The following is a 19,336-nucleotide window of genomic DNA, read 5'->3' as shown; positions in this document are numbered from 1 at the left end:
TGCATGGCTTATGATAACAAGAAACAATTTAAAAAAAAAAACTACTTATTTTTTTTATCTAACAGTATAGAGGGAGTGATTTCTTTTGAAAGTCAGTTGCCCCTTTTGACACCTGTGTGTGTTGCTCAAACAGTTAAGTTACATATTTTCTCCTGATCTTCAGCCCAGCATGAACTGTGTTTTTTTTTTTCTGGCAGGTGGCTAACTTTACCATGGATGAAAGCACACCAGATCTTGAGGAGAGGGCTGTGCGTGACTGGGATGATATAATTCCAGAGGATCAGCGGAAAAAGGTGGAGGAAGAACAGAAGCAGAAGGAGATGGAAGACATCTACATGCTGCCCAGAAGCAGAAGCTCCAACAAGAGGGTGAGGAGGTGCTTCTAGGTTACCTGAGCTGGTTATTGTCTATATTTTCATGCACTCTGTCTAGGGTTGTGCCAGCTCAAATTGGGTAATGTTGGTTGCACGCTGTGTAATCTGATGCCGTAGGAGCTCTTCTGTTGGGAGAAATCACATATCAACTGTAGATGCTTGTATGGTCATGGCTCACATCATGTGAGAGGAATTACGAGCTGAGCCGAGCACCTCCCGAGCTCCCGATAGTTTTTAAACGTTTAAATAAATTTGTGATTCGGCCTGAATTTGACCTGTGTATAGACTCTCCCTTACTCCTAAATCATACAACATACATACATGGGTACATCATGCACAACCACATCATGCTACTAGCAACTGTGTGCGCATACACTGAAACACCAATAGAGGTGCAGGGATGATGTCAGAAACCAGAAGACTAATTTGTCCCTGGCTCCTTTGAGATTTTCCTATGGGGTTTTTCAATTTCTGAGTAAAAAAACCTGTGATAAACATAACTTGGCGATGCTTTGCGTTTTGTTCTACAACATAAATTATACACACCCATACCGAAAACTTGAAAAAAGCATTTGTAAAATGCAAGTTTTTGAAAACGATACCGTTATATTCTCTGTGTAAACTACAAAAACGCGAATTTGTGAAAAGGTGACGTCATGCGCATGCGTATTACATGTTCAGTCTATAGGCGTGCAGGTCTGTGTGAATGGGGATTGTTTTAACGTTGTCATCTTTACGTGAAAAAAAAAAACGTGAAGGATAAACTTATCCGTTTTTAGTACATCGTTGTCTTAAATGTACCCTCGGATACTGAAAGCACTCTTTGATTATTGCTGGTAATATGTCTTCTTGTTCCTCTTTATTATTTAGGATTTGCTTGTATGTTTTGAAACTATATTTGAAAATTCTTAATGTTTTAATTTTCAATTTGTAATTGTTAAAACGTAGCTACTTATAATTACATGAGTAATTAAATAATTTTTTTTACAAATTAATGTAAGATTTAAAGTCAGTAAACTAACTAATTAATAAGAAAAAAAAATGTAGATCAAGATTTGATTTGGAATCAGATCGTGACGTCCAGAATCGAAATCGGATCAGATCCTGAGGTGCCTAAAGATTCTTACCCGTTATTTTTGCAGAAATCCTTCAAAGGATTTTCAGTTCAAGCGTAGATGAGACACTTATCAGCATGCATTTATACTTTACATATGTGTGTGTGAGTGCACATTTATGAACATTATAAATGTATGTACATAGCAGACAGTTGTGTGAAGTGCTCCCTGTGGCTTTTCCGTGCTTTTATCCTCTCCTATGAGCCGGATCTGTAATGTCTTGCGCATACTGTAATGACTCATTAGATTTTATAGCCACACGCTGCATTCCCATGTGATGGCAGCACATGTTGATGTATGCGGCGTAGCTTTTGGAAATGAGTCATTAAGTTTTACAGCGCAGTGGACTCCCCGGCGATAAGGCCGTGCGTGTTTGCAGCCACATGCTCATTACTCTTGCTTTAATCCAGAGCAGAACAGAGGCGTCCACAAATTCATGTGAAACCACTATATCAATATTCCTAACACTTTTTTGTTTTTCTATGCAGTTTTGTTAATTTCTGCGTGGAGAGGACAGATAAATACAGTCTGCATGGATGCGTCATGGCACATTGTGTAAAAGCTGTATTGTGATGTTTTTAGGCGCAGGCTAATGACAGCGACAGTGACGTGGGATCTAAACTGAAGCACAGATCCTCGGGTTCAGATAGTGAAACGGATGACAGCGAGGATGACAAACGACCAAAGCGGAGAGGCAGGCCGAGAGCTCGCAAAAACAATGTGGAGGGATTTACTGACGCAGAGATCCGCAGGTAATATAACAGAACATTCAATTACACATTGAAGTGAGTCTTCGCTGTAAACATTTCAATTACTTAATTGTCTATTTATTTTAGGTTCATTAAGGCATACAAGAAGTTTGGAGCTCCGCTTGAGAGGTAGGAAATGCACCACTATGAGTAAAATATGTAGTCCATTTAGAAGCAGTACGGCTGAACTGGTTATGGTGTTTTCTACAGGTTGGAGGCGATTGCCCGTGACTCTGAGCTGGTGGATAAGTCCATCGCAGACCTGAAGCGACTGGGGGAACTGGTACACAATAGCTGTGTGGCTGCAGTACAGGAGCATGAGGAGCACCTGAAAGAAAACCCTGTGGAAGGTGTGTGAATGTTACTATAGCAATGCTGAGTAAAATATTGATTTAATTAGTTTTTTGTCTTTTAATTGGTTTAATTTCTTTGTTGCAGCTAAAGGGCCAGGAAAAAGACGAGGCATTAACATAAAGATCTCTGGAGTTCAGGTCAATGCGAAGTCCATTATCCAGCACGAAGAGGAGTTCGAACCGCTGCATAAATCTGTGCCTCCAAATCCTGCTGAAAGGAGCAAGTGAGTCCAAATTAGAAATGTTATTTTTTTTCAGAGTGCAGCGTGTCTAACCGTTGCAAACACTGTAGGTGGAGATTTAATCAAGCCACTTAATTTGATTTGATGAGTTTATTGGGGAACTCAATTTCATTGTCCGAAGAAATATCCATTCCAGGGTCGTGTGCCTTTCAAAATTGATTTGAGAATGCCTTTTACATAAGTTCAATTGAGGCTATTGAATTGAGGTAGCAAAGAGAATCTAGAATAATTTTGTTTTCAGTATTATAATTATCTGCCTCATTGACTCATCAAGTGTAAAATGCATGGGATAAGTTCAGGAACATTAGATGATATTTATAATGTTTGTGAATTACCACCACTTTATTTCCCAGAATTATCAAAGTGACTAAAAATAATATTAAATCAATAGATTTTGTATCCAATTTTGTATCTATAAAGTTACATTTGTCTGCCAGAATGTATAAAAATAAAGTTATCTGAACACAATGTGATATATTTGACTGTATGGAACTTATATTGAATAAAATAAAAAATAAAGATTTCTATTTTTAAACAGTTGAGAAAAATAGGCATAATTAGTCAAAATTAACTCATGAAATAATGGACTAATGTAATTCCTCCGTGTGACGATTTTTTTTTTGCAATTCTTTTTTTTTTTTTGGTGTAAGGCAAACGAGGGTAACGTTTTCTTTCTTTGTTGGCCAGATTTCAGCTCACCTGTCGGGTGAAGACTCCGCACTTTGACGTAGACTGGGATATTCATGATGACACACAGCTGTTATTGGGTATCTATGAGCACGGCTACGGCAACTGGGACCTGATCAAGACCGACCCTGATCTCAAACTTTCTGAGAAGGTACATTGAGTCAAATGAATGCTTCCTCACAGTTAAAAGACTGACAATAACCTAACCTGACCTCAAATGCCTTGTCTTTATTTGTAGATTCTCCTAGATGACCCTGATAAGAAGCCTCAGGGAAAGCAGTTGCAGATGCGAGGAGACTACTTGCTTAAGATGCTGAAGAAAGAGCAGGAAAGCCAAGATGCTGTTAAAGCAGGAGATGAGGTGGAGTTCATGGGCCTCTAGGCCATTTTAAACTACTATATTTGCAAATGCACACCACATTTGTTGGACATGCATGTTTTTAGTCAGGAAGGGGTAAGAGTTAGATTACTAACTTTTTCGGCCATGTGGCAGTGCAAATGAAATTTCTTATCATGTACTAAAGTTCAGTTTCAGTTAGTATGTTTTATGACATTTTCATTCTTTGTATCTTCCCACTTCCCAGATCAAAACCAAAAAGAGGAAACCTCGAAAGAAGAACAAGGTCCCTAACAATGATCTGGTCAATGAAAACGCCTCTCCTCGTCTCTCCGACAACCCTTCAGAAGAAGGAGAGGTGAAGGTAAGTTACTTTTAATGCATCTTATCACCTATATAACAAACTCTACTTGTTAATATAGGGATTTACAGACGCAGCACAGCACTAACCAGTTAGGCCTTTTTTAAATTCTCTGATTTTCCAGGACGATGGAGCTGAAAAATCACCCACAAAGAAGAAACAGAAAAAGGATAACAAAGAGAACAAAGAAAAAACAGGAACTACTAAAAAAGAAAAGGAGGCGGACAAAGACAAAAAGCGTTTCAAGTCCAAAAAAGAGAAGGTACTTTATATGTTGGCAGTCTGCGGTGTTACGTTTCACCATGAGAAAGTTTCCTTTAGAAGCCTGGACTTGAGTATGATGTTTCACTGTCGTCCTGTGCACAGTGGTTGTTAGTTTCTTAGACAACAAGTTGACTCAAACTTAGATTTAAATTATACTGGTATTAGAAAGAAATTCTCTGTATTATGAATATAATATTTTCAGGTTACATCTTTCTTTATTGAGATTTCAGTTAGTTAGTTTTTATTTATTTATATATATCCAGGTTTGGTCAGACTAAATTTGTACATAATATACTAAAGTTATATCTTGTATGAATATGTCTCTCATCAGCTCAACTTCTCCCTTTTTTAGGCCAAACCAGGAGGAAAAGGAAAGAAAGCTCAGGGCCCCGTGCACATTACTGCAGGAAGTGATCCTGTTCCAATTGGAGAGGAAGATGATGAGCTGGACCAGGAAACATTTAGCATTGTGAGTGTTAAAATGTCATTCATTCCTTTACCAGGCATGATCCCTAACGGGAATATATGAAGTACTTGCAATGTCCCGAGTAGAAAATTGATTAGTGGTGTAATGTGTGTGCAGTGCAAAGAGCGGATGAGGCCGGTAAAGAAGGCTCTGAAGCAGTTGGATAAGCCAGACGAGGGGCTGTCGGTGCAGGAGCAGTTACAGCACACTCGTACCTGCCTGCTGAAGATCGGAGACCGCATCACAGAGTGCCTTAAAACGTACAATGACCCTGAGCACGTCAAGATCTGGCGCAGGTATCTCAAATCCACGTTATACATCCAATTCCAGGAGTTCCAGTTATATTTAAATATCATATTCAACCCCACTTTTGTTTAATTTTTCAGAAACCTCTGGATTTTTGTGTCCAAGTTTACTGAGTTTGGCGCCCGGAAACTGCACAAGCTGTATAAGATGGCTCAGAAGAAGCGCTCACAGGAGGAAGAGGTAAGCTCATCTTAAATCCACAGTTCTCAATGACTTTCTTCTCCTCATGTACCACTTGCTCACCTGCTCCTCGTATTTCACACAGAAAGAGCAAAAGAAGAAGGATGATCCTTCCAGGAAAAAACCCTTCAGACCTGAACCGTCTGGATCTAGTCGAGACTCTACAGGTGCCCAGCCCACAACCAAACCCCATCCTCCGCCTGGACCTCCCCCTCACGCCCACCACAGAGATCAATACAACCATCCCAATAAAAGGCACTTTCCTAATGATGGTGAGAGATGCAACATCTGCTTGTTTGACGTCCGATGTTACAGTTCTTCGGGTCCAAACGCTCTATCAGATCTAAAAATCAAACAATAAACATAGCAGGTTGTGCTGTAGTACTACTGAAAAATCATGTTCCTTTATCTCTATACCAAAATCCCAGTTGTCCACATAGTTATTCATTTTTTCTGATTCGTTTTTCAAACATTTGTTTCTGGGATGCTGTGAGCACAGAGACTGTAGTGTACACTGAATGTTTTTAAAATCTTAAATTTGTGCTGTATGTGAACAGTACTCATAAACGGCTTTTGAGGTGGTATTCTTTCTTGAAACGGAGTAGATGCTTTGACCCACAAACTGTGTTTGTTACAACATTAACTGTTTGATTAGCTACTAGTGGTTTTTGAACAGCCATAAATTACATCATTTATGATTCCTTTTGTCATTTTTATGATCTCATTTGGTACCTTGTGCATCTATTAACAGATAGGGGAGATTGGCAAAGAGACCGTAAATACAGCTACCCAGGTAACAGCAGTCAGCCCTGGCAAGGGGATCGGCATCACCCATATGAGAGTCACAGGTACAAGGACCACCACTATGGTGACCGTCGTCCTCATGGTGACTACCGCAGCTCAGGAGGTTACCGTAACAGCAGTTCCCCTCGCAAACGAGCCTATGACCAGTATGGAAACGATAGAGATCATCGGGGCCATCGAGACTATTATGACAGGTAAGCAAGGGGGGCTTTTTTATTAAAGCTACACAAACAAAATTTAAACAAGGAGCGAGTATATCATAAAACTATCTTCCAAACTTGTTTTTACCTTAACTTAAAGACTATGGTAAGCCTATAATAATCATTTCTATTTTAGAGTTGTCGGGACCAATTTCCCAGCAAACTTCATACTTTCATCGTTCATCTGCAGTGTTGGGGAAAGTTTACTTGTAAAAGTAATGTTACAATATTGCGTTACTCCCTAAAAAGTTACTAATTGTGTTACTTGGTTACTTTATCGGAAAAAATGCATTGTTACTTTTTCTTACCTAGGCTAGGCTTGCTTGTTTGTTGAATAACAAAAAATTATTAAAATAAATGAAAATATTTTTGGCAAATATAAAGGCCCTTTCACACCAAAAGTGAAATGAATAAGCCTCAGGCTGAAGGAAATGCAAAATCACGCCTGTACAGTAGAGGGCAAACAAACCTTTCAGCTGTGCTGCCTTTCTGGATTGCAGAAGAATAGGAGCAGGAGAAGAAACACTTTTACTTCAGCAATAAAAGTGTAAAGTCATTTTTGCTTATTAGTATGGTTGAATTGGATCATCAAAGGTCAACAGCAAAGACATTTGTTAATAAAGTGAGGTTAAATACATATGTTAAATAATAAATACACTATTTAACTATTGCAGGTTTGCATAATATTCTGAGTTTGCTTTAAACTGTTTTTTTAAATTAATTTTAAGCAATACTGAATCTGTTTGAGATGAGTAAATGCATGTTTACATTTAGTCTGGAACTGCAATAACCATCATGTTTACACACAATGCCTCTAAACTTACTCCAGATTTCTCTCAACATGGGGACAGGAGAGGTGTCAGTCAATAAATGGAAAAACAAAAGTAACTTGTTTTTATTTGAAAAAGTAGCTTGTAAATTTAAAAGTAATGGGTTACTTTACTTGTTACTTGGAAAAAGTAATCTGATTACCCTCCCAACACTGTTTGTTTGTGCGTGGTTATGTCATATCCGTAAATAAAATAAATATGCTCAGGAGTTTGCAAGCAAAAAGGGAAAGCGCCAATAGGCTACCCATAATAAAACACGGATCAACATAGTTTGCATAGCATAATTTTTGCTGTAAATTGAATATGTTCACCAAACAATGTTTATGTTGCTAACAATGCCATTCTCTAAAATAGTTTCTAATTTGGGCTACTGGTCTTGGCAAGTTATATTTTCAACTGTTATCTGATATGAACAGCTATCATGATTTCAACAAGTCAAAACAAGCTACTTATTTCCTCACAAGATTATATTTTTTAGGTATGTCTTTTGCGGGGGTTTTGATGTTGTTAGTGACATTCACACTGATAAGGCGATCATCTGTAAACACACAGTGGTCTACCACAACTCACATAATGACCAAAACATTGTAACTGTAGCTATGCTTCAACCAAAGGCCAAAAGTTACATAGTGTAGCTTTATATTTGTTAACGGCAACATGAAAAATGTCTGTTCTGTTTTAATGCTGTTTGTTCTGTAGCATTAAAATGTATCTTTGTTTTCAGACATCCTGACCCTAAGAGGAGGCGTTCGGATGAGTACCGCTCCCCGAACTATCACCAAGGGGGAGGAGGGCATCCACAGGACTTCAGAAGGATGCCTGACCACAGGAGCCCCCCTGGAAACCATGGCCCCATGGGGCCTGATCACTACCGCCCCTTCCACCCGGACAAACCCCCACCCCTGATTGACCCCCGTTCCCCTCAGGCTCAGAAATCCCCCCTTGAGCCGATCTCGCCTGCTTTGGAAAGAACTGCCGAGCAGAAACCTGTGACGGACTTTAATTGGAACAACAGGAAGACGTGAAGTGAACATGTAGTGCAGAGATGGTCTGTACTGCCAAAGGAAGTGGCAGAAAGGCCACCCAGGCAATAAATGGAGGAGACGTAACCAGCCACCACCAAACTCCTCTTTATCGCCACTGTGTCCTCCGCTCTCTTCTAGGTTTCATGACAAGGTTAAGTCTGCCATTTTGGACTGAGGAGAAAGAACAAGGCATGGTTAGTCCTGTGGACTACGCTGTTGAAGTATGCCTGAGTTAGAAAGTGCCTCGTGTATTTGGTCTTTGTTGAGAGTCATTAGCAGAAAGGGACTATCCCCAAAGCAAACTTTACTTTGATGTTCATGTCTTTTTGTTTTTGTTATTTTGGTTCGTGCAAAAAAGGATTATTTCATGAAAGTAGCCTTTGTGGGAGGAGAAAAAAGGAATCATTTTAACTGCACCTTCAGATGTTGATTCATTGTTCATGTTGAGCTATTCAGTTTGGTTTTGCTCTCTACAATACAGACCCCTGTGATTGTACGTCATTTTGAGGGGGAATTACATGTGCGTTTTTGTCTTTTGATATTTGTTATAATCATGTAGGAGTATTTGTGATGAGCAACAACTGCAACAATTGTTCAAATTGTTTTTCTCAGAATTATTGAATCAGCTAAATGTGTTTTCGCTATCGCAGACCCGCCATTTGTTAATATTGTAATGCTTAGATGCTCTGTTGGAGGATAGTAGCCTTGTTTAAAAAAAAAAAAAGGAAGAAAATAAGGCTGAACAGTATTCAGGGTCTATGTAGACCTTGTCAGAACACTAGATAATCATAACACGTAAGCTATCTTTGTCTTTATTTTCTTATGACTGTAACACTTGGCGCCACTCAAGTCCACTTTATGGTCAGTGCTTGTACTGTTGCAACTTTTTATTGCACTAAAAGAACAGTACTTGCTTGTTTTTGACAATGTAGTAATGGTAGACAATTACCTGAATTTGATTTTCATGTTTTGTTGAGTTTTCTCAGTATGAGTGTTTTGAAACACTGATACCGTTGACCTTTAAGTGGAAATGTGAGTACTGTATGAATGGACAGATGCGTGTTTAGGGAGTGGGCAGGTGTCAAAAGCTATTTTTGGTGAACCAGATTTTGTGCCAAAACTGACTGACTGGCATGCTGGTAAATACCATTCATTGTTTATTTGATGTGTTTCTCCATCTGTGCCTTATTCTTGTGTAGATTCAAACACCGGATTGATATAAGGAAGACTAGCAGTACTGTGCAGTATTATGCTATGTACAATTTCAAAACATTTGCCAGGATGGAATTTTAACTAGATGCATGTCAAGCCAGCTCTGGTGAGTGGGGAACAATGTGGTGTGCTCGCCTCAATTCCAAAAGATCATGGTAGCAGGACTAGGAGAACAAGCTGGTGAAATGTGGACATGTTTGCTATGAATACTTGAGATGTGTTAAAACTTTCCCACCCAAGCTTCTGCTCACACTCCACAGACATGTTAAGCTTTGAAACAAGCCAATTTAAAGTAATTTATATTTGTGAAAAGCCACTGTTCAGATGAATTGTACTGTACATATGTTTATAGACCTATATGTATTAAACTTTCCTACATCATGGACAATCTTTGCTTTTGTTCTGCATCAGATACAATTAGATAACTAGTTTAATGAAACCTACAATGCAGTTTTAACAACATTGTTTTTTATTTTATTTAATGTGATTTAGGACAATCTCCTAAATGGTTTTAAGTAAATAAATAAAAAAAATGACGTTTTTGCCTAATAAAGTCACCTTTATATTGCACTTTTTACAATACAGATTCAAAGCAGCTTTACAGTGATAACAGGAAAATAATACAACAAAGTTTGTCTCGGGATATTGAGATGAGTTCAGTGATGGTTAATTTCTGTTGTTTAAAAGTTATTCATTTTGTTAATTTATCTAAACAGCCGCTCTGGATAAAACAAGATGTCATCGTCCAGTTCAGTTCTCATATAATGGTGTCAATGCAGGCAGATCAATAATGTTGAATATTAAGAGAATTGTCTCAGCTGTTCGCGCGCTTTACTCGTGTATGGATGCTACTCAGAGGAATGGCGGGGATTGCTGAGGTGAGAGACATACTTCACTACATAGTCAATATTTTGTCATTTTTCAGCACTTTTTAAAATCAAAATTACATTTTCCAACAGTTACATCGAAAAAAGGAATAGATATAAAGTTATTGTACTGGTAAGGTCCCTCGTATCTACACGAATCACGTGTTTTAGAATCATATTTGTCGAATTAGTAATGAAACCTGTAACTTAAACAAATACTGAGCAGAAAGACTCAAAGGTTAAGCTAATTATGCAGTTTTATAGCGCTCAAACTCGGTAAAGTAATGAACTCCTCTGTAGATACGATTTATCATCATCGTTGTAGTCTAAAATGTTTCAGCATTTACCCATTATACCATCAGGTGGCAGTCTTAGCCCAACCTACTTGGACTAAAAACCTAACTTTCATAGTCAAACATGAGTTCAAACAAGAAACATGAATACAAAAACCCACACATAAAAAACAAATCAACAGGACACTTTATTTTTTATTCAATAAATAATTTACAGTATTTACAGGTGGTGTGTGGCACCGCTTTAGTCCTACATACAAAAACAGACTAAGCTGTCTGGTATCTCCCATTCAATGTTAATACATTTGAAAAAGTTATCCACTTTTCTTTAGCGTTACAAGTCTGATAACATTTTTCACCATCAAGTTAAAACCATGTAAGAGCTAGGTTAAAGAGAATAAAAACATAAAGTGCTTTTGTAATAAACAACACATGAACACCGCAAGTCACACGTTTCCTACCTAGTATTTAGTTACTTTAGGAAGGTGATGTCTCCTTTTTACTCTTTTTCCAAATTGGATCGTACTAAGTCCCTTATCTCGTTTTTGTGGTGTTTGTGTGTACACAATATCCCTTTAAACTTGAAGGTAAATTTCACTACACCCTCTGATGTACCAAAAAAACAGCACAAAATATTATTTGCCAAATCACACAAACGTATATACATGTCACATTACACATATAAATCCAAAAAGCACTGACAACACAAGCACACTTAAACACAAAAGTCATTACAATCATTTTGTATGCTTTCAAATGTCTCTTTAAAGCCATGAACTGCACCAACACAAGCTTTCTTAGCAGTAGTAAGGCTCGCAAAACTTTACAGTGTAAGAATAAATAACTGTGAAGTCTCTCAAAGGATTTATGTATAATTAACATCTAAACCATACTTTCAAAGTTCAAACTTTTTACTAAGAGAAATCAAACACTGGTAAGAGACAACTGTGACAGATGACATGATGATGTTACGTGAGCTTCATCTTCCACAAAGACCTTTCCAACAGTCCCTAAACATGGCCTATGAAATAATTACGCCATCAAGGGTGCAGTTTCACTCTTTAAAATAGTGGTGCTATGCATCGTGTGACTTTAGCTCGCCAATACTACTATACTACAGCTATTTACAATACTGAGTTGCCAGTAATCCTGAGCCTGCTAATAGCTGGAGAGCGAATGCCCTCATTTCAAATGTCACAAGAAATGCATGGCAGATGAAAACAATAGCTCCTGCACTGGTCCATCCACCACACTGTAGTTAGCAGCACCTTCCAATATTAGACACAATCAGGACATCTGGTCTGAGCCTAAATACTTAAGTGAACCACAAAGGCCCCATGAGAAAGAGAAAATTCAGCTGTTTGGGAAATTGTTGGCACCATGGCTTGTTCTTTGGCAAAACGCCTTTGCCATAAATTCACAGATCTACAGAGTCGTGAGTTAAACTGGGCCTACAGCACAGCCACGTCGACACCCTTTTGAAATGGAGAGCAAGGCGTTGCTCTTTAAGAAACAGAAAGGATGATTGATGGATCTGCCTTGTGGGTCCCGTCTCAAACTGCAAATATTGTATGGAGAAACTTGGCTCTCTCCTGGATATATATGTTGATTGTTACTTGCATGAATATTTTTTTCCATACATTTTTTTTTATCTGAAGCAATTGCGCTATTTTCAAAGACAACTCTGTCTTGGGCCACACCAATGGCTTGAATATTTTTTTTTTCTGACTCAATGACATTTACTTTGTGAATAAAGTTATTCTCAATGTGCCTGAAAATGTGTTCAGGCTGAATTCGAACACCCAATTTGACAATGGAGTGAATTCAATAAATATTTGTCAAAATTATAACACCTAAGCAGTATGAGTGTAGTTTAAAGTCTGCTTGACACCCCTTTTTATATTTAAAATGTAGGAAAGAGATCTTGGCAGGCAGTAAAACTTCTTACTGACCCATGAACCACCACACCAGAGCTACATTAGGACCCTGGGTGCAATATACAGCTATTATGAAACACTTCACATACACACACACACACACTCACAAGCATTCATATAATCACCCACACAATAACACATCTTTCTCTTGCACACACATAGACAAACTATACAAAAGGCCTGATGTTATGACCTATTAATCTTCTCTGTAGACAACACGACTTACTAGTCTGACATGGCCTTGGCCAGGGGGCTTTCACTAGAAAGCTACTTTTTCCAAATCTGGAGCTTCTTCAAAGAAAGAACTCCTGCTAGCCCTCCATTGTTTGGAGACGTTAATAAAAGCTCCTGTCATGTCCTTCAACCTGGCTCCGGGAGACATACTTCACCTCTCACTTGGCATCAAGTGAACTGAAGACCATCTCCAAACTCTTCTTTCTGCAAAGGATCATCCGTCTCTCACTCCTGTCAGTGGCACGTCACTCTGGTGAGTGCAAGGATGGTTTCATCTGACCCGAGTCTTAGGCCCTCTCAGCACTGCCTTCTCTGTCATTGAGCAGTTATGAGATCAGCAGAGATGGGTGGATCTCCAGGAACGCTTCGGCTCTGGCCTTATGAATGAACGTACGTGATGATGAGTCCATGGCGTGATACAAGACACACAAGTGTGAAAGCCCTCAGCAGAAGCTCGGGCTCTAGCTGAGAAGCCCAGCCTCTGGTAGATGGAAGACAACACAGTGAGAGTAGCATTTCACATGCATACAGCTTCTTACAACCATCTAACAAGAATGTCCAATGGGGACTACAGACAAATGGAACACGAGTCAGTCCATAACTGTACGACAACAAGGCTGATGAGGACTAGGAAACTAAAACCTAATTTTTCGGAGGCAGAGTTGAATATTGTATCCTTTTCAAAGAGGTGGTATCTGTCTTTGTTGGAGTGGAGCATTTTAACATCCTCAAAGGCATAGTAGGCCGCCAGGGTGAAGTTAATGTCCCCAGAAGATAGCAGGTCAAAAACACAGGATTGGAAGTACAAATCCTCCACTGGTAGACGTTCTTTGCACTTGGCCATGGCTGATTGATAAGTGAAGCCAGGGTTAGGACTGCCTGGCCGTCCCCTGCCTAAGCCGTGGCTCTCTGCCGCCCGCGCTCTGAAGGTCCTGAAGTCTATTCGCTGGTTGGCAGGGCAACCATGCAGGCAGAGGTAAAGATCCTGGTTGTCCTGGTCATCCAGCGAATTCACGACCTCCTCTGGCATCCGCACCGCAAAGGTGAGGTAGCGGCCAACTTGCCGAACTACAATAGTGGTGCCAATATAGCGTGCCTGGATCTCTATGTGTTGTCCGGGCACCTTCTCTACCACACGGAGGGTGTTGGCCCCATGGCGGTCCCCTCCATTCTTTGAACCATCAGCAAATGCAGCTGGAAGCTCGTCGGTTTCAGCATGGTACATCTTCTGGTCTACACATTCTTGGAAGTTCTTGAAGATGATTGTTAACTGTGGTAAAGAAGAAGTGAGAGTGAGAACAAGTGAGAACAAATCATTTATAAGTTTATTTAGATTAAATTAAGATGAATTATTATTTTATACATAAATACATTAAAACGCCAGGAACAGAAAGAAAACATTGCAACATATGTGCTAGTTAACACCATAATCAGATTCTGTAGAAAAATAGATAACAAATAAAGTGTCCACAATTTAAAATGCAATGTTTGTTCAATCAAAACCAGCCAACAAACAGCAGCCAGACAGTGTTTTATGCACCACTGCATGTGGCAAATGATGGTCACTACTCCATTCTGCATAACTGAGCCTTGTCTTTATAAAACCAGAGGACTGTGTAGTGCAGACCCTCCAAGCCCAGAAGCTTTCGTAATGTCACATTTCAGCAGCAGCTCAAGATACAGGGGGCCAATGTAAACGCACTCTGGAGAAACACAGGTCCAGTCTATGTTACAGCAGACCTCAGTATGCAGACACAAAGACAATCCATTCATGCTGCTCAGAGCCTGCCTGTGAACCCCGGATTCAGCTCCAGGGAGTGGACTTGCGCCAGCTAGAGAGCACAGCCTGCACATGGGCTAATTAGAGAAGGCTGCTCCTACCTCTGACTCCTCCAGCGAGCTGCCATTAGGGGGCCAATGGACTGCTGACACATATGTGACCTCGGGACGTCCAGGCTGCTCTGATCTTGCAAATGATGCATATGAGTGTGTGCCTATGTCCGAGTGGAGACTCAGTTTAGTCAAACCGCCCTATAATCACTAATAGTCCAGTGATCTGCCCCCTGTTGACAGCACCCAACCAATGCTTGATTTTCGCAGGACAGGCTATAGGAATGTCTAGTTTGCACATTCACTTTTGTCTCTGAGCCACTATCGTTTAATAAAAAAACAGCCAACTTAACAAAAATATCATGATCCCTTCCCTTCCTACAAGAATGAACTGTGGGTCCGTCTACTTAATGGGGAATCATTAGAGGTTTTTGATGGCAGAAAATTGCTCTGTTTCTTAATGTGACCGAGTACAAAGTACTTGTGTTTTTCTGCAGAGGAAAAACTCTGAAAAACATTTAACCCTGGTCACAAAATTACTGTAGCCAAAAGGACATCAGACATAAACGTGTAGTCCTGTGCTTTCACCTTAGGCTCCACAGCTGGCCAGTTCTAAGGCAGCTTCCCAGTTTGTCCAATGAGCCGTAAAGCAAAACAATGATAATTTATGAGGTATGAGGGCCAACTAATGCAGAGAAAATATCAGCAGTTTCCTGTATGGACTGAGCACTTAGTTGAAACAACAAAACTCTTAAATCACACACAAATAATGGCAAGGATTGCCACAAATATAGTAACATTAGTCCACAAAATAAATAAATAAATAAGGCTCTAGAGCCTGGTAACATTCCAAGTTATTACCTCTCTTTTGTTGCAGACATTCCTTTAAAAAACATTAATCAGACTTTCATCAATTGTTCCTCTTATCACATCTTCATTCGTTGTGGAACAGATCCAAATGCTAACTAGACTCCGCACTTAAGAAGTCTGCATTCTCTTCCCACTGGTAAAACCATGCTGTCTTTCACCATTAACTAGTTCCTGTTAATGTAGTAGACCTAGTACTTGGTTGAGCTAGCTAAAAAGCAGCTGGTGAAATGAGACGGCAGAATTATGCTGAAATTACTTTTGCCTATTTATACGAGGCACGAAAAATCCTTACCTTGCTAGTAGCCGTAGCAGAAGACCCAGGCACAACAGGAGTGTTCGTAACCTGCACAGACAGGTACTTATTGTGAATCAGTGGCCAGGCTCCCTCAACTTTACAGGTTTGAAAGTCATCGTTGAATGTGCGGAGATGTGGGTCCCCAAAAAAGCCACAATGAGTGTAATTGGGAGGCGCAGAATCACGTGGTAGACTCCGCTCATAATGGCACACCTCTGGCCCATCAGAGGGAACGTGGATGTCCGGTTGGGGTGGTGGCTGTACCGGGGGCAGGGGTGTGCGGGCACGAGGCTGGGTTGTGGGCCCTTCTTTAGAGCAGTTGTGTTGGCTCATAAGATCCTCTATACCATGTTGGGCTGAATGGTAGGCCAGGTCACCTCGACATGTACGGGCGGTGCGACGGACGCAGTTGTTGTATGCTCGCAGAGCGGTGCAGGGCTCCTCTTCTGGGCCAGATCTGGAGGTGGAGGCCCAGAACTCGGAGTTACACTTGAGGATCTTACACTGCAGAGTTGCTGTAAAGCAAAAAGGGAGATAGCATAAACATACTGGCATGGTCAAACCAAGTTTATACAAAGCTGAAATGAAATAAGCATCAATCAAAGTAGCTGACAAAACTGATTAAGCTTTTATATTGATATTAAACAAACTCCATTATCTTTTTAATCAAGAATAACCTGTTTTTGTTTCCCATTTTTAGTGTCTTCACTTTTTATTCACGTCATATAGTAATACCTTTTATTTCAATGATTTCAGTACTAACCTTTAAATGAAGTTTAGTTTAGTTTAGTTTATTATGTTATGTTCATGAATGCCAGTTGCTCAAGGCCCTCATAACAACACATGGATTCTCTCTACATCTGGACAAAGTGAGGCTTTAATTCCATCAGTAATAAAAAGAAAACAACATTCCAACCAAGTTCCAAGTTTCTGTGTTTTGCCAACTTCCATCAAGTCTAAGTGCTCTAAATGTAGTATAAAGCAAGGCTATTGTTGTCTCATTGCCTTTTCAAAAATAAATGAAACATAAATATTAGAGTAGGCCAATCAACAATTCGTGATTTTATGTGAAATTCTAAATGTTAATGGAATATTCTTATTATGTGTACATATCACAGGGGAGAAAAGCTCAACACTTAAGAGCTTTTGTAATACAAAACGTAAAGCAATAAGCATCTAAATAGGCATCGTTACAATGTAATGAACTCTCGACAGGCTTATCTAACTTCATTACCTCACCATGAATGACATCACTTTATATTAGTAAATGGGATATGCTTTATCAAAAAATGCCGATTAAGCTCCCAGTTGGATATCTAGCAATTTCACACTCTTTAAGGTGCAACACAAATTAATAGCATTAAGACAAACTGGAAGGAAGCATTCACACCAACAAAAGTCTATTATTTAGAAGTGTTATCTCATATCAAATTCACACTCATTCACACCTTGTGCTGTCCCTTTGCATTGCTAAGCAGATTGTGGGGGTGCTTTTCAGTAAAGCACCATGGGTGTCAGTGACCGAGGGCAAATGCACATCTGAAAAAAAAATCACTTAGGGCTTTAACAGAAGGGGGTAGCTGTGAGTGTGTGTGTGTGTGTGTGTGGGAGGGTGTAGTCCTAGGACTCTGAATGAAGACAATGCAATTTGCCATTGAGAAGAAACCAGCAGAGTCATAAATTAGCCCTGTGTAAAGGGATTAGGTAGAGTTTCATCAGCCATGCAGGGCAGGAGGGAAAGGGGGCTGAGGACAGCCTTAAAGAAACAGGATCTCTGGAGAGAAACTGGCTCCAGGACCAATGGGTGGAACACAGAGAAGGTCTCACCATTCCACAGGTCAAACTTGATATGAGATAGCCACCTGTCCAGAGCAAAAGGCCGTAATCAAAGGCAAAAGCAATTTCAAGCGCATTCCCCTTCCTCGAATTACATAGTTGAATTGAAATCCGAAGGCTTTAGAATCATGTGTTTTTTCATTATTTAAAGATTATCTCTTTCGTTTAATAAAAATACAAAGACATGCCAAAACTACACACAACTTTGTTTCCAAATAATCATGCAACTATCTTTGTTGTCTCAGTCACAGACCTGTCTTCCACCTACCAGCTATAAAGGGCATTTATGACCATCTGATAAGAGACAATAGGCTAATTTAAGATGTTAGTGACTAGCGCTTGCATGATTGTCTTTTGTTTGGCGTTAAATAATGTGAAAGAAGATGGAACACAGGGTGTGAAATCAAACTGAACACTACTTACAACTGACTAGAACCTTGACAGATAAAAACAACACTTGTAAATTCCATTATAATGAGATATACAGAAATTAATGATCACATTTGGAAAACACAGCTGACCCATAATCACGTGAGAGTGCCTACATTCTTCTACACACATTCGATTTTTCTTCTCACATTAGATATATACTACATTGTAAACATGCCAGGATTTTATGAGCAGTAATTTCCTTGAAAAATTGCTGTATTCAGAAATTTACTGTAAAATCAATGCAGGCTAGGTCATTTATCTTTTAATATGATATTACTATCATATTGATTGTATGCTTCTATATACACCAATTAAGGGGAAGGTATTTGCAACATTGTGGTGATCTGAGTGGTTATGATCTCTAGTAAACTTGTGATTTCAGAGGTTGTCAACTAAATGTGCACATCAATACTCTTTATAGAAAAATCTCAATAATTATGAGTAAATATTTTTAGATAAAGCACTGAACATTACAAAACAAGTAACTTAAAGTGACAGCAACTGCATAATTCAGTACAGTATAGGCTGGGAACTTAAGTGTCAGTATGGCACTGTGGACATGAAAATATTGCAGCTAATCTGTAAACACAAGTCTGTAGTGTAGACAGTGATAATGTCTGTGATTCTACAACACAACACTACAATTTTCAGTATTTTCCTACTAGTGTTCACTGTGAAGTCCATGTAGGCTACTACCCAGTATTTACAGTACTGTAAATGCAGACTAATTTTTGTGTGAATTTAACCATACACCTATATAAAAAATATATAGAGAGATAATTATGACATTTTTAGAATTTTGTTGCACTTTAAAACGTTGCTTTACTATGCTGAAAACGGTCTTAAAAGACTTTACTGTTTTTTACATTTTGCCCCAACAAGTCGTGCGAAGGCATGTTATAGGCTAGATGTGGAGGGTTCGCTTCCCCTCCCCCAAACACAACAGCACGTCCCCGCCAGAGCTGTGGGAAACACTGCGGTACTGGTAACTTAGTGTAGCAGAATCAAACCGAACCTTCGGACCATTACGCTTTAATCGAACGGTTTAAACAATGGCTATAAAACAACTAAAAACATCAATCTAGCTTTGCACCCACATTTGTTTCTTCGCATCTTTTCAATGCGAAAAGGTTTAGCACCGTTAATTTAAATGCACATAAGTAAGTTAGTGCAAACTTGAAAGATATAAACAACAACATTACTCAAGCGTAGGCTACATTATAAGGAATGTACACTGA

The 19,336-nt window shown here is 39.4% G+C and overlaps 2 protein-coding genes across 6 annotated transcripts in view; one reads left to right on the top strand and one right to left on the bottom strand.

Moving 5' to 3' along the window:
* Nucleotides 1-9,893, top strand: part of chd2 (chromodomain helicase DNA binding protein 2) — a 28,656-nt gene extending 18,763 nt beyond the window's left edge. For all 4 annotated transcript variants that reach the window (XM_084125102.1, XM_084125101.1, XM_084125103.1 and 1 more), the window contains 15 exons: nucleotides 198-368; nucleotides 2,072-2,241; nucleotides 2,326-2,367; nucleotides 2,449-2,588; nucleotides 2,677-2,815; nucleotides 3,521-3,671; nucleotides 3,759-3,881; nucleotides 4,105-4,221; nucleotides 4,343-4,480; nucleotides 4,835-4,951; nucleotides 5,066-5,244; nucleotides 5,335-5,434; nucleotides 5,520-5,706; nucleotides 6,186-6,432; nucleotides 7,993-9,893. In XM_084125102.1, the coding sequence (XP_083981228.1) occupies nucleotides 198-368; nucleotides 2,072-2,241; nucleotides 2,326-2,367; nucleotides 2,449-2,588; nucleotides 2,677-2,815; nucleotides 3,521-3,671; nucleotides 3,759-3,881; nucleotides 4,105-4,221; nucleotides 4,343-4,480; nucleotides 4,835-4,951; nucleotides 5,066-5,244; nucleotides 5,335-5,434; nucleotides 5,520-5,706; nucleotides 6,186-6,432; nucleotides 7,993-8,293 (2,322 nt within the window). In that variant the 3' untranslated portion in view covers nucleotides 8,294-9,893. The remainder of the gene's footprint in view (nucleotides 1-197; nucleotides 369-2,071; nucleotides 2,242-2,325; nucleotides 2,368-2,448; nucleotides 2,589-2,676; nucleotides 2,816-3,520; nucleotides 3,672-3,758; nucleotides 3,882-4,104; nucleotides 4,222-4,342; nucleotides 4,481-4,834; nucleotides 4,952-5,065; nucleotides 5,245-5,334; nucleotides 5,435-5,519; nucleotides 5,707-6,185; nucleotides 6,433-7,992) is intronic.
* A 946-nt stretch (nucleotides 9,894-10,839) lies between these two features.
* The window catches only part of rgma (repulsive guidance molecule BMP co-receptor a), a 57,731-nt gene continuing 49,234 nt past the window's right edge, over nucleotides 10,840-19,336 (bottom strand). For both annotated transcript variants that reach the window (XM_084124485.1, XM_084124484.1), the window contains 2 exons: nucleotides 15,828-16,345; nucleotides 10,840-14,105 (listed from right to left, as the gene is read on the bottom strand). In XM_084124485.1, coding sequence (XP_083980611.1) covers nucleotides 13,404-14,105; nucleotides 15,828-16,345 — 1,220 coding nt within the window. In that variant the 3' untranslated portion in view covers nucleotides 10,840-13,403. The remainder of the gene's footprint in view (nucleotides 14,106-15,827; nucleotides 16,346-19,336) is intronic.

This window comes from Abramis brama, assembly GCF_963993115.1.
Source record: "Abramis brama genome assembly, chromosome: 9".
Classification (NCBI taxonomy): domain Eukaryota; kingdom Metazoa; phylum Chordata; class Actinopteri; order Cypriniformes; family Leuciscidae; genus Abramis; species Abramis brama.
Note: the sequence above shows the minus strand (reverse complement) of the source record. Positions and strands in the feature narration are given on the sequence as shown.